This window comes from Lissotriton vulgaris, chromosome 7 (assembly GCF_964263255.1).
Source record: "Lissotriton vulgaris chromosome 7, aLisVul1.2, whole genome shotgun sequence".
NCBI classification, from domain to species: Eukaryota; Metazoa; Chordata; class Amphibia; order Caudata; family Salamandridae; genus Lissotriton; species Lissotriton vulgaris.
Window position 1 is genome coordinate 828,546,881 of NC_141695.1, and position 12,387 is coordinate 828,559,267.

Genomic DNA, 12,387 nt, shown 5'->3' on the forward strand with positions numbered 1-12,387 from the left:
TTTGCTTGGGGTCGGCATGCGTCTATGCCTCTATTGTTGATGGTAGATGAAATCCAACATGAACACTCCTAAATCAGAGTCCCTGGGTTCCTGGATCAACTCTCAACCTCAGAAAGCATTTCTTGTGTGATTTGATGCTCCCTTACACCAAGGTAGGCTCATGATTCCAGTATAGAATGGTCTTCTGACCTTAACCCTTAAAGGAATCCCATTTGAAGTTTAGTATTGCTAAGTCAATTTGGAATTCTAAGCAGCTGGGCAGTTCTAATTCTAGGCCTGGATTTTCTTCCTCGAATACTTCACCTAGTTTCATGTTAACTCTAGCAGGCCTAATGAAGAACTTGGCATGCTGAGATGTAACCTGACACTGACATACATACCCGCTTGGTGGTAGTGATGTCCAATTCCGATACTCTCATGGTGATGTTCTATCCATCCACTCAACCGAACCTGCTCTTCTTCCTACTTGTAAAGCTGCCTCTACCCCCGGAGAGCACCCACGATAACTCCCTTCCTCTTCTATTCCTCAGATGACGTACTCCATGACAAGATTTGCCATTTACGAAACTGTGAGGGACAGACTGTCCAAAAACAACAATGGCCCCCTCCCATTCTACCAGAAGGTGATGCTGGGAGCCTTTGGAGGTGAGAAGACTTCACAGGGGAGGGGAAGAGAGTGGCTGTAGGAGAGAGGAGAACGCGAGAGAAGGCAATCGGTAGAAGGACCAATGGGAATGTCAGGGAAGGGCTTTGGGTACGAGCTGAGGATATAATTGGTTAGAACACAGGATATGAGGCAAAGCATGGGTTCAGGAAAGTGTATCAGAAGAAGAGGAAAAGGGCTAATTAAAGTAATGGAGAAGAATGTGCATGTGATGCGGGGGAATGCCTTTGGTGCTAATAGTGTCTCAGATTTCTTTGAACGTATTAGAGGCGTGAATGTGTTAAGGTGAAATATGTGTTCGAGGCATATGAGCTGCAGATACTACACTATGCATTAGATCGCCACCTGGTGTTGTATTCGAGGTGTGAATGTGTTAAGGTGAAATATGTTTTAGAGGCAGATTGATTGGTGGATTGATTTAGTACATTTCTGTAAGGTCTGCATAGATTCCTTTTATAAGTGGTGGTGAACAACCATAACCTAGTACGCAAGAGCAAATCAGATGGTTATGCTGGGAGTTCCATATTTTGGCCCAGAGAGGAACTTGAAGGAGGTGTCTGAGTCGATTTTGTGAAGTAGAAAGGTTATGGTAATGGTTGAGAAGGGTGTTCAGGAGGCACTGGTTAAGGGTTTGAGTTGGGTGTCGGATCGGAGATGAGTTATTCAATCTTTTTCTTGTGCTTTCAGGATTCACAGGTGGCTTTGTTGGGACTCCCGCAGACATGGTGAATGTCAGGTCAGTTTGCCGTGCTGTGTTCCTATTATCTTCCCTCTACATACTAGTCTCCATTTCCGCATGTTCTCTACACCTTTGCTCACAGCTCTTCCATCTTTTTTCTTCATCGTTTCTCCCATCCTGGTATCTCCTCATCCCCAAGCGCTAAGGATTCAGACCATATAATTCCTGCTTGAAAAGTGGCACACAGCTAAGCACTAGCATCTGATATCTATTGTTATTTGCAGGTCGTTAGTTTGAATCGCATCAGGGCCATCTCATCTTTTTACTATATCAGTTGTCTCCCCTTTCTCGTTTGTCTTTTTCTCACTTGTAGTGGACTCTTTGTCACCTCATCTATCTCTAGTGTCTGTAAGCTGTATCGCTCTCCTTTGTTTATCACCTCTCTGGCCTGTTTCTCCCTCTTCCGCTCAGATGCAGCATCTCGCCTTTATCTGCCTCTCTGTTATGTCACTCTCTCCTACCTCTCTCTGTGCTTTCTTTCTTACGTATCTGTCAGTCAAATCTCTAATCTCTCTGCCCTTTCTCTCCGTTCTCTATCTTTATAATCTTTCCATTTCTTCCTTATCACCCCTGTCTCAGTTGTCTTTCTAACTTGTTTCTGTCTCTTTATTGCCTTGCTTCTCTCTCTCTCTCTCTCTCTCTCTCTCTCTCTCTCTCTCTCTCTCTCTCTCTCTCTCTCTCTCTCTCTCTCTCTCTCTCTCTCATATCAACGCTGTCTTTGGCAACCTCTGTCTTAATAAATTCTCTCATCTGCATCTCTTGCTTTCTCTCTGTTGCCCCCTCGTCACATATCTTATTTCTCCCCTGTCAATGTTTCTCAACTCTTTACATGTCTCTCTTTACCATCTGTTCTCTCTTTCACCACTCTCTCCTCTGTCCCTTTTTATCCATCTATTACGCGGTCTATCACACTTGTCTCCTCTCTCATTGTTTTCTCACCATCCACCTTTGATATCCTTCCTCACCTATTTTCCTTTTTGAATGGATTTGCAGAGCGCCATGGATACTCCAAGGAGTGTCCCGGCTCTATCCTAAAGGCACAGAATCCAGTCGCCAATTCTGATTAATCCGCAGCAAATAGTGCTGTTTTCAGAATTTCTGAAACAGTCTCTCACTGCTGGTGCAGCAAAAGTACAAAGGGGGCATGTTCCACTCCTGAGCAGCCAAAACAGAAAATGAGCAGCCCCCACATCTGTTGTGATTGAACCTGGGCATCAGACGATGTGAGATCTGATGGGCCTGCATTGCAGGATGCGATCTGAAAGATATTTGAGCTCAGACCTGCAAAAACGCAAGATGGACCACAAATGGCCGCCGCACTAGCAACAAACGATCCTTAATGTTGTGACCATGGATAGCCAATGAAGGGTTTTAAGATGCTGTGAGACAGAGTCCCCTTTCGGGATCTTCAAAATGAGATGCACAGCAGCATTGTGAACTGTCTGTAGCCTGCTGATCAACCTATATGAGGCCCAGGTAGAAAATGTTGACATAGTCCTAGTTGTGATCAAGGCGTAGACCACAGTTTTACGTGATTATGTAGACAGGAATACAGAAATGTTTTCAAGGGTCGCAGCACTGCCAAATATGTGGCAACCACCGACATCACTAGAGGCTGAAAAGACAGGTTAGAATCAAATTCTACTCCCTGATTTCTGGCCACCGTTCTGGGCTGCGGTTGACTGGGGAAGATGTTCGGGCCAAAGTTCGCAAACCAGTTCTTTTTGTTCTGACCAAAAAGTAAGCTCTGTGCATTCCTAGGTTTGGACTACTAATAATTTATTCTCCTCCTCTTAAAGATCCTGGATAAACCGAATTTAAATGCGGTCTGTGTACAGGCTGACAATCGATCATTGGAGGGAATCAGCTGAGTGTTGTCTGCAAAAGAAACAACCTTAAAGCCAAAAGACTCGAACAGGACAGCTAATGGGGCCATTTATAAATGTTGAATAGGGTCGGGTCTAAGGAAGAACCCTGTGGCACCCCAAGTATTTATTTATTTATTTATTTTAAGTTTTGTATAGCGCTAGCTGGACCCGAAGGTATCAGAGCGCTTCATATCAAATACAAATAAGCATCAACAAGACAGATAGGTCGAAGTAGGGTAGGGAGAACATGGGGAAGTAAGTCATTACAATATCGGCATGAGGGCACAACATGGCGGAGATCAAGGGAGAGTCATCTGGTTCTCTCTAGGACCATAGAGATAGTGAACTATCAAAGTCAGACGAGAGTTTTAGAGATGTGTTCTTTCATGTCCAGTTTTGGGTCCAGAGTGATCCCCAGTGATTTGGCGGAGGTTGTAGGTACAAGAAGAACATTGAGGGCGTTTAAGGCTTTGAGCCATTCAAGTATTTGGGGATTTTCACTTTTGTTTGAGATGAGGAGCACTTCTGTCTTTTCTTCATTAAGTTTGAGGTGGTTGGATGAGAGCCAATGTTGGACCTCTGTGAGTGTGCCATTTAGTCTGTGTATGTCTGCGATCGAAGTGGTTTCCAGGTAGAGTTGTGTGTCGTCCGCATAGAGGTGAAAGGGGCTGTTGGAGTTCCTTAGAATTGTAGTGAGGGGCTCCATGTAGATGTTGAAAAGTTGTGGAGAGAGTACTGACCCCTGTGGGACTCCTCTAGTAATGGGGAGGGGGTCCGACTCGAAGCTTTTAATTTTGATTATTTGTGCGCGGTTGTTGAGAAAGGAGGCGAACCATTTGAGAACTGTCTTTTCCAAACCCGCTCTCTTCTGGAGGACATTGAGTAGTAGGTTATGATCCACTGTGTCAAACGCTGCCGATCGGTCTAAGAGGATGAGGAGGCTACATCGGTTGGAGTAGAGAGACATGTGTAGGTCATCCATCACATTGAGGATTGCGGTCTCTGTGCTGCAGCCCTTTCTGAACCCAGATTGGTGTGGGTCAAGAAGATTCAAGATCTCTAGGTGATGGGTTAGCTGAGACAGCACGCATTTTTCCAAAATTTTAGATAAGAGCGGAAGGTTCGAAACTGGTCTGAAGTTGTTCATGACCATAGGGTCGAGGCCGGGTTTTTTTTTAGGAGTGGCGTGACTTGACCTAGTTTAAGGCAGTCAGGAATGGAGCCATCGCTCAAAGAGCTGTTGATGATCTTGGCCCAGATCGGGGCTAGAGTAAGTTTTAGGTCTTTGGTCAGTCTTGAGGGTAGCTGATCAAGGGAGTGTGACGAGGGATTAGCGGTGGCAATGAGATCACTTATCGCTTCAATTTGGATGGGTTGGAAGGAAGACCAGCTAGTGGCTGCGGTTGTTAGTCTTGAGTGGGTAGAAGCAGTGGGGAGCAACTCTGTAAGGGCGGAGGGCATGTCTCTGAAAGATCGGTCAATTGAGGCAATTTTTTCGTTGAAGAACTTAGGAAAGTCATCGCACTGGGATTTGGACGCTGTTAAGCTGTCTGTCATAGGCATGGAGGTTTGGTTCCTGATGATATTGAAGAGATCTTTGGGGCGGTTTTTAGCCTTGTCTAGAGCAGAGCAAAAGTATGATGACTTTTTGTTCTTGATATGATTAAGGTAGGTTTTGCGAGCTGCCTTGAGTTGGTCCCGGTTGAGGGCAGTGGGGTTGTTCCTCCAGGATCTTTCCATGGCTCTTAGGAGTCTACGCTCATCGTTGATGTCAGTGGAGAACCAAGACCTGGAGGGAATGCTTCTGTTTTTTTTTTTTTAGCTTTCTAGGTGCTAGCTGATCCAGGACGCGCTCCAGGTTGGAATGATAGAGCGTGGTGAGTTCCTTGGTTGAGAGGAGCTCCGTCGAGTTCGGGAGGAGTGAGCTAAGAGCATCTTCTAGCTTGTCAGGGGGGACTTTCGATATGTTTCTGACCCACTTGGGGGAGGTTTGGGTGGGTGAGAGGTGGAGAGCCGAATGGTTGATATGAAAGAGGATGGCGTGATGGTCTGACCAGTCCACTGGGATGATGTGGTCAATTGAAATTGTCTTTTTGTCCGCAATGATTGCATCCAAGATCGCACCTCTATGGTGTGTTTCTTCTGAGCAGTGTTGGATCATATCGTGGTCTTGTAGAAGGGAGGTGATAGATTAGAGGAGCGGGTTATTGGTAAGTGGTTTGGTGCTTGATGAGTAAAGGGCCTTCCAAACAGCTTGCTCTTTGTTCTCTAGGAACGTCTTAATCCAACCAAGACCAGAACCACCCACCCCTATGTCAGCCAGTGTTTCAGAAAAATGGAATGGGATTCTCTATCCGGTGTCTTTTTCACCTGTCTTGTTGTCGCCTCTGTCCAGTCCCTACTCTGTCTCCCTCACCTATCACCTGCTCCCCTGTATGTCTCCTTATCACTTGTTTCTTTCTCTCTCATACCTTTCCTGTAATTTCTCTGATTTTTCAAATGTGAAGTAGGAGTTCCTGGAGATGGGCAGGCCAACCAGTTAATATGGAGAGCTGTGCCAAAGGTCTGGCTTGGCTCTGAGAACCAGTGTGGTCTGGTTTGGCTCTGAGAACCAGTGTAGGGTGTACGAGCAGAGTGCTCAAAATATCTGATGTGTAAACCATGCCGCAAACGTCCTGTATAAATATGATCGACTATAAAATTCAAGAAAGTGCACTCCTTTCGTCTGTGGAAGCTTTTCATTGCAATCCATGACATTGTATCATTATATTGAGTGGCATTTATTAAAAGTGATAGTTTCTAGACATAGACTTAAAAACATTAACGAACCGCTGGCCACCGCCCTCACTACTATGCCATGAGTGAGCCAAGTGACAAGTCAGTTGTCACGTGCTCCCTAAAGATGACCATTATTGTTATTATTGATGTAGCAACATAATGTTTAGATATATACAAATACAAGAATTATATTTGTTCAGAGCTCATCCAGAACTGAATTATTTGTAGGAGCTCTCAAATGTGATTACCAGGAAAAGGATTACTGTGTAGTAACTTAATTTTTAGGATCACACAATTTGGTCAAGCCGGGAGTGCACTCTGGTTTCTCATTACAGTGTGTGCAGTTCATCTGCTGCATGGATATCTCGGCCTTTTCCCCATTTAATACCAAAGGACAGGGCTCTGTGTTTAATTGTTGAAGAGCTGAATCAATACATTGTGTTGAATAACATTTATCGTAGCTTCAAGCAAGCGACACAAGAAGTCTTTCTAGAAGTAGGTAAAGAGTTGAAGGCAGGACACTCCTTTTTAGGTCTCGGCTTCGAGACCTATTGTGATCGAGTTCGCTCTCAAGGGAGCTAGAGCAGGGCACGAGCGCCGATTTCCCATCGTGGGCGCGCACGCCCAGCCCCGCCCCCCCCAGCCGTGCACATCTCTTGCTCCAACTGTGCACAGCAAGGCAGCCTCTCGCCTCTCAATCACGCGCACACACAGGAGCGCACAGACACCCCCCCCCTTACAACTAAGCGGCACACTCGGACACATGCACACACACATTCCCGCCCCCCCAGCCGACCGGGGTCTATGGACGTGCACACACACAGGCAGGCAGTCACGAGCCGTGCACACACAGACACACACGCACACACACACCCCCTCCCTCTCTGCCCACTCCCTCTCTGCCGCCCCCCCACTCACCGGGCTCTTTCCCTCGCAGCGGGTCAGTTATGGCAGCAGGACGACTCAGTGTCTTTTCCGGCAATCTTCAGCTGATGTGCACGCCCACGCTGCGTCTCGTGCGCGCCCATCACGCTGTTTCGCGCCCGTTGATCCTCAGCTTGTTGCTTAGAGCCAGTGGGTTGAACTTGAATGTACTCGACAAAATATCCTTATATAACTAAAAACTGAGCATCATCTTCATCTCACGTTTGTAAAGGTAACCATGAACACCAATTGTGTTAAAATATATTGAATACGATAGATCACCTTCCACTCGCCCATACATATACTTTAAATTCCTTATTCCTGATTTATTAGAACAAAGCAACGCAGAAGATAATTTTTGGTTGTCTGTGGTTGGGGAGATGGGGTTAGCACTCTCTGTCCTCTTTTCCTATCATTGACTCTTTGGCGCTTATAGGAAAAACCCAAGCTGCTTATACTGTAGAGGAATTCTGCATAAGGATTATTATAGTGTGAGTGCAGAGTGCGCACAGTTCAGAGTGCGCAGACTGCAGAGTGTGAAGTAGTGAGTGCAGAGTGAGTGAGCAGAGTGTGAGTGCAGAGTGTGAAGTAGTGAGTGCAGAGTGTGAGTGCAGTGAGTAGTGAGTGCAGTGAGTGCAGAGTAGTGAGTAGTGAGTGCAGAGTAGTGAGTGCAGAGTAGTGAGTAGTGAGTAGTGAGTGCAGAGTAGTGAGTAGTGAGTGCAGAGTAGTGAGTGCAGAGTAGTTAGTAGTGAGTGCAGAGTAGTGAGTAGTGAGTGCTGAGTAGTGAGTGCAGAGTAGTGAGTAGTGAGTGCAGAGTAGTGAGTGCAGAGTAGTGAGTAGTGAGTAGTGAGTGCAGAGTAGTGAGTAGTGAGTAGTGAGTGCAGAGTAGTGAGTAGTGAGTAGTGAGTGCAGAGTAGTGAGTAGTGAGTGCAGAGTAGTGAGTAGTGAGTGCAGAGTAGTGAGTAGTGAGTGCAGAGTAGTGAGTGCAGAGTAGTGAGTAGTGAGTGCAGGGTAGTGAGTGCAGAGTAGTGAGTAGTGAGTGCAGAGTAGTGAGTAGTGAGTAGTGAGTGCAGAGTAGTGAGTAGTGAGTGCAGAGTAGTGAGTAGTGAGTGCAGAGTAGTGAGTAGTGAGTAGTGAGTGCAGAGTAGTGAGTAGTGAGTGCAGAGTAGTGAGTAGTGAGTGCAGAGTAGTTAGTAGTGAGTGCAGAGTAGTGAGTAGTGAGTGCAGAGTAGTGAGTAGTGAGTGCAGAGTAGTGAGTAGTGAGTGCAGAGTAGTGAGTAGTGAGTAGTGAGTGCAGAGTAGTGAGTAGTGAGTGCAGAGTAGTGAGTAGTGAGTAGTGAGTGCAGAGTAGTGAGTAGTGAGTAGTGAGTAGTGAGTAGTGAGTGCAGATTAGTGAGTAGTGAGTGCAGAGTAGTGAGTAGTGAGTGCAGAGTAGTGAGTAGTGAGTGCAGAGTAGTGAGTGAGTGCAGAGTAGTGAGTAGTGAGTGCAGAGTAGTGAGTAGTGAGTAGTGAGTAGTGAGTAGTGAGTAGTGAGTAGTGAGTAGTGAGTAGTGAGTGCAGAGTAGTGAGTGCAGAGTAGTGAGTGCAGAGTAGTGAGTGCAGAGTAGTGAGTGCAGAGTAGTGAGTAGTGAGTAGTGAGTGCAGAGTAGTGAGTGCAGAGTAGTGAGTGCAGAGTAGTGAGTGCAGAGTAGTGAGTGCAGAGTAGTGAGTGCAGAGTAGTGAGTGCAGAGTAGTGAGTGCAGAGTAGTGAGTAGTGAGTGCAGAGTAGTGAGTGCAGAGTAGTGAGTAGTGAGTGCAGAGTAGTGAGTGCAGAGTAGTGAGTGCAGAGTAGTGAGTGCAGAGTAGTGAGTGCAGAGTAGTGAGTGCAGAGTAGTGAGTGCAGAGTAGTGAGTGCAGAGTAGTGAGTGCAGAGTAGTGAGTGCAGAGTAGTGAGTGCAGAGTAGTGAGTGCAGAGTAGTGAGTAGTGAGTGCAGAGTAGTGAGTAGTGAGTGCAGAGTAGTGAGTAGTGAGTGCAGAGTAGTGAGTAGTGAGTGCAGAGTAGTGAGTAGTGAGTGCAGAGTAGTGAGTAGTGAGTGCAGAGTAGTGAGTAGTGAGTAGTGAGTGCAGAGTAGTGAGTAGTGAGTGCAGAGTAGTTAGTAGTGAGTGCAGAGTAGTTAGTAGTGAGTGCAGAGTAGTGAGTAGTGAGTGCAGAGTAGTGAGTGCAGAGTAGTGAGTAGTGAGTGCAGAGTAGTGAGTGCAGAGTAGTGAGTGCAGAGTAGTGAGTGCAGAGTAGTGAGTGCAGAGTAGTGAGTGCAGAGTAGTGAGTGCAGAGTAGTGAGTGCAGAGTAGTGAGTAGTGAGTGCAGAGTAGTGAGTAGTGAGTAGTGAGTGCAGAGTAGTGAGTAGTGAGTAGTGAGTGCAGAGTAGTGAGTAGTGAGTAGTGAGTAGTGAGTAGTGAGTGCAGAGTAGTGAGTAGGGAGTAGTGAGTGCAGAGTAGTGAGTAGGGAGTAGTGAGTGCAGAGTAGTGAGTAGTGAGTGCAGAGTAGTGAGTGCAGAGTAGTGAGTAGGGAGTAGTGAGTGCAGAGTAGTGAGTAGGGAGTAGTGAGTGCAGAGTAGTGAGTAGGGAGTAGTGAGTGCAGCGTAGTGAGTAGGGAGTAGTGAGTGCAGCGTAGTGAGTAGTGAGTGCAGCGTAGTGAGTAGTGAGTGCAGCGTAGTGAGTAGTGAGTGCAGCGTAGTGAGTAGTGAGTGCAGCGTAGTGAGTAGTGAGTGCAGAGTAGTGAGTAGTGAGTGCAGAGTAGTGAGTAGTGAGTGCAGAGTAGTGAGTAGTGAGTGCAGAGTAGTGAGTAGTGCGTGCAGAGTAGTGAGTAGTGAGTGCAGAGTAGTGAGTAGTGAGTAGTGAGTGCAGAGTAGTGAGTAGTGAGTAGTGAGTGCAGAGTAGTGAGTAGTGAGTAGTGAGTAGTGAGTAGTGAGTGCAGAGTAGTGAGTAGGGAGTAGTGAGTGCAGAGTAGTGAGTAGGGAGTAGTGAGTGCAGAGTAGTGAGTGCAGAGTAGTGAGTAGTGAGTGCAGAGTAGTGAGTAGTGAGTGCAGAGTAGTGAGTGCAGAGTAGTGAGTAGGGAGTAGTGAGTGCAGAGTAGTGAGTAGGGAGTAGTGAGTGCAGAGTAGTGAGTAGGGAGTAGTGAGTGCAGCGTAGTGAGTAGGGAGTAGTGAGTGCAGCGTAGTGAGTAGTGAGTGCAGCGTAGTGAGTAGTGAGTGCAGCGTAGTGAGTAGTGAGTGCAGCGTAGTGAGTAGTGAGTGCAGCGTAGTGAGTAGTGAGTGCAGCGTAGTGAGTAGTGAGTGCAGAGTAGTGAGTAGTGAGTGCAGAGTAGTGAGTAGTGAGTGCAGAGTAGTGAGTAGTGAGTGCAGAGTAGTGAGTAGTGCGTGCAGAGTAGTGAGTAGTGAGTGCAGAGTAGTGAGTAGTGCGTGCAGAGTAGTGCGTGCAGAGTAGTGCGTGCAGAGTAGTGCGTGCAGAGTAGTGCGTGCAGAGTAGTGCGTGCAGAGTAGTGCGTGCAGAGTAGTGCGTGCAGAGTAGTGCGTGCAGAGTAGTGATTGTGCAGAGTAGTGAGTGCAGGTGCAGAGTGGTGTGTGCTGTTGAGTGCAGAGTGGTGTGTGCTGTTGAGTGCAGAGTGGTGTGTGCTGTTGAGTGCAGAGTGGTGTGTGCTGTTGAGTGCAGAGTGGTGTGTGCTGTTGAGTGCAGAGTGGTGTGTGCTGTTGAGTGCAGAGTGGTGTGTGCTGTTGAGTGCAGAGTGGTGTGTATTGGCAATGTAAATGACAATGCCATTTATTTATGATTTAAAGAAAAAAAAGAAATGTCATGAGCAATGCAATAGCTCCACCTTTAATAATGCCGAGATCATTGCATTGTAAATGCTTGTTATGTTTGTATCACGTTTCTGCTTAATATTGACACACATTATAGATGTAACTTATAAGGCGTACTTATTACGTCCTTGTGTTTGTGGCTGTTCGCACATGACTTTCAGTTGCAGTTAATCAAATGAGGGTGGTGAATATTAAACCTCACCTAACCACAGGAAACCAACCCTCATTTAATTGTAAGATTCCAAGTATTTAGCAACCGAGTGAGCAAAGGCTCTGCTTTTGAAAGAAAGGAATTGACAAGTATAAGTAAAGTGAAGTTTGGGCTGTTTGTGGGACAGTGAGAATTAGTTCCAATAAATGGCTTTCGTAAGAATATAACAGGAAACGAAAGGTCAAAACAGGAATTCTCTAAAGTATAACCCAATGTATGAAGAAGAACAAACAAAACGCAAATTACCAACCCCCCCCAAAAAAACTAGTAGCAGTTGGGACTTTACGGAAAGGATTCCTTGCAGCACACTGCCCCTGGACAGATGTGACATTTGTAACCACACATGTATGGCTCACATGTCCGTTTTCAAAGTAAAGTGTCTCACTGCACGCTGACTCGGTTTGCTTTATATACACTCTCAATTTAGCAAATGGATTAAAATAAATTGTTCAAAGGAAAAGCTGGTATTTCACTCAGTCAGAGTTTCTGTCATCGTTTAGTGTTTTGGATAAAACTGTGTGGCAAGGAACTTACAGGTATGCCTCAGCAGCCTTTTTCATTGGAGCTCACACTGTGAAGGGCATGGCCTACCTGAGGTGCATCCTAGAACAAACTCCGCTCAGCGAGTGGCAGAAGCCATCATTTTTTTCAATCGCCCTCTGTGTGGAGGTGTCCCACAGGGCTTTGTCTCTAAATGGACACATTGCACCTATGGAGGCTCCGTGCAGTCATTGCATTCGCTTTAACCCAAGTCTCACCGGTGTGGAGCATCAGACATGTAATGCAGAGGTTAGCTCTCCAAACAGTGTGCTTCTGACACTTCACCTCCAGAAGGATAAATAATCACAACAGGCCTGAATGCCCAGCTGCTGGAAGGCATTCCCTGAAGTTCAACACTGATTTCTAAAAACATCTAGGGCAGAGTATGTTCCTTCAGGATAAAAACAAAATTACAGTCAGTATTGCAAATTAATTTATCTGCTACCTGTAGTTAATTACAGCGCTGAAACCGGGTTACTGTCACAGTTGTGACTTTGGAGTCTAAAAGGCATCCATAATGCTAGCCAGCCAGTAACCATTGAGGATCCCTGTTGGGTATCCTCAGCCACCCGTCATGTGGGAGAGGGTCAGCCTTCCCCCACCCCACCTAACACTAAGGATCCATGGTCACAACATGAAGGATCGTTCGTTGCTACTGGGGCAGCCATTGTTGGTGTTTTGAGAGTGTAAATGCATGCTCGGGAGAGGGGTCAGTCTACTCTGGGTGTGTCCTTTCCCACGGTTGTCGGAGTGCCCACTGATAATGGGTTATTCTGGAGAGGTGGAGTGCCTCTTTCGTGCTGACTGATTATTTTTTTCTCTTTTGT

General features: G+C 46.3%; 1 protein-coding gene across 1 annotated transcript in view; it reads left to right on the forward strand.

The window, feature by feature from the left end:
- SLC25A10 (solute carrier family 25 member 10) overlaps window positions 1-12,387 on the forward strand; it is a 230,748-nt gene that overhangs the window by 143,552 nt on the left and 74,809 nt on the right. Inside the window, exons 3-4 of the mRNA XM_086931128.1 lie at window positions 531-645; window positions 1,352-1,400. Coding sequence (XP_086787254.1) covers window positions 531-645; window positions 1,352-1,400 — 164 coding nt within the window. The remainder of the gene's footprint in view (window positions 1-530; window positions 646-1,351; window positions 1,401-12,387) is intronic.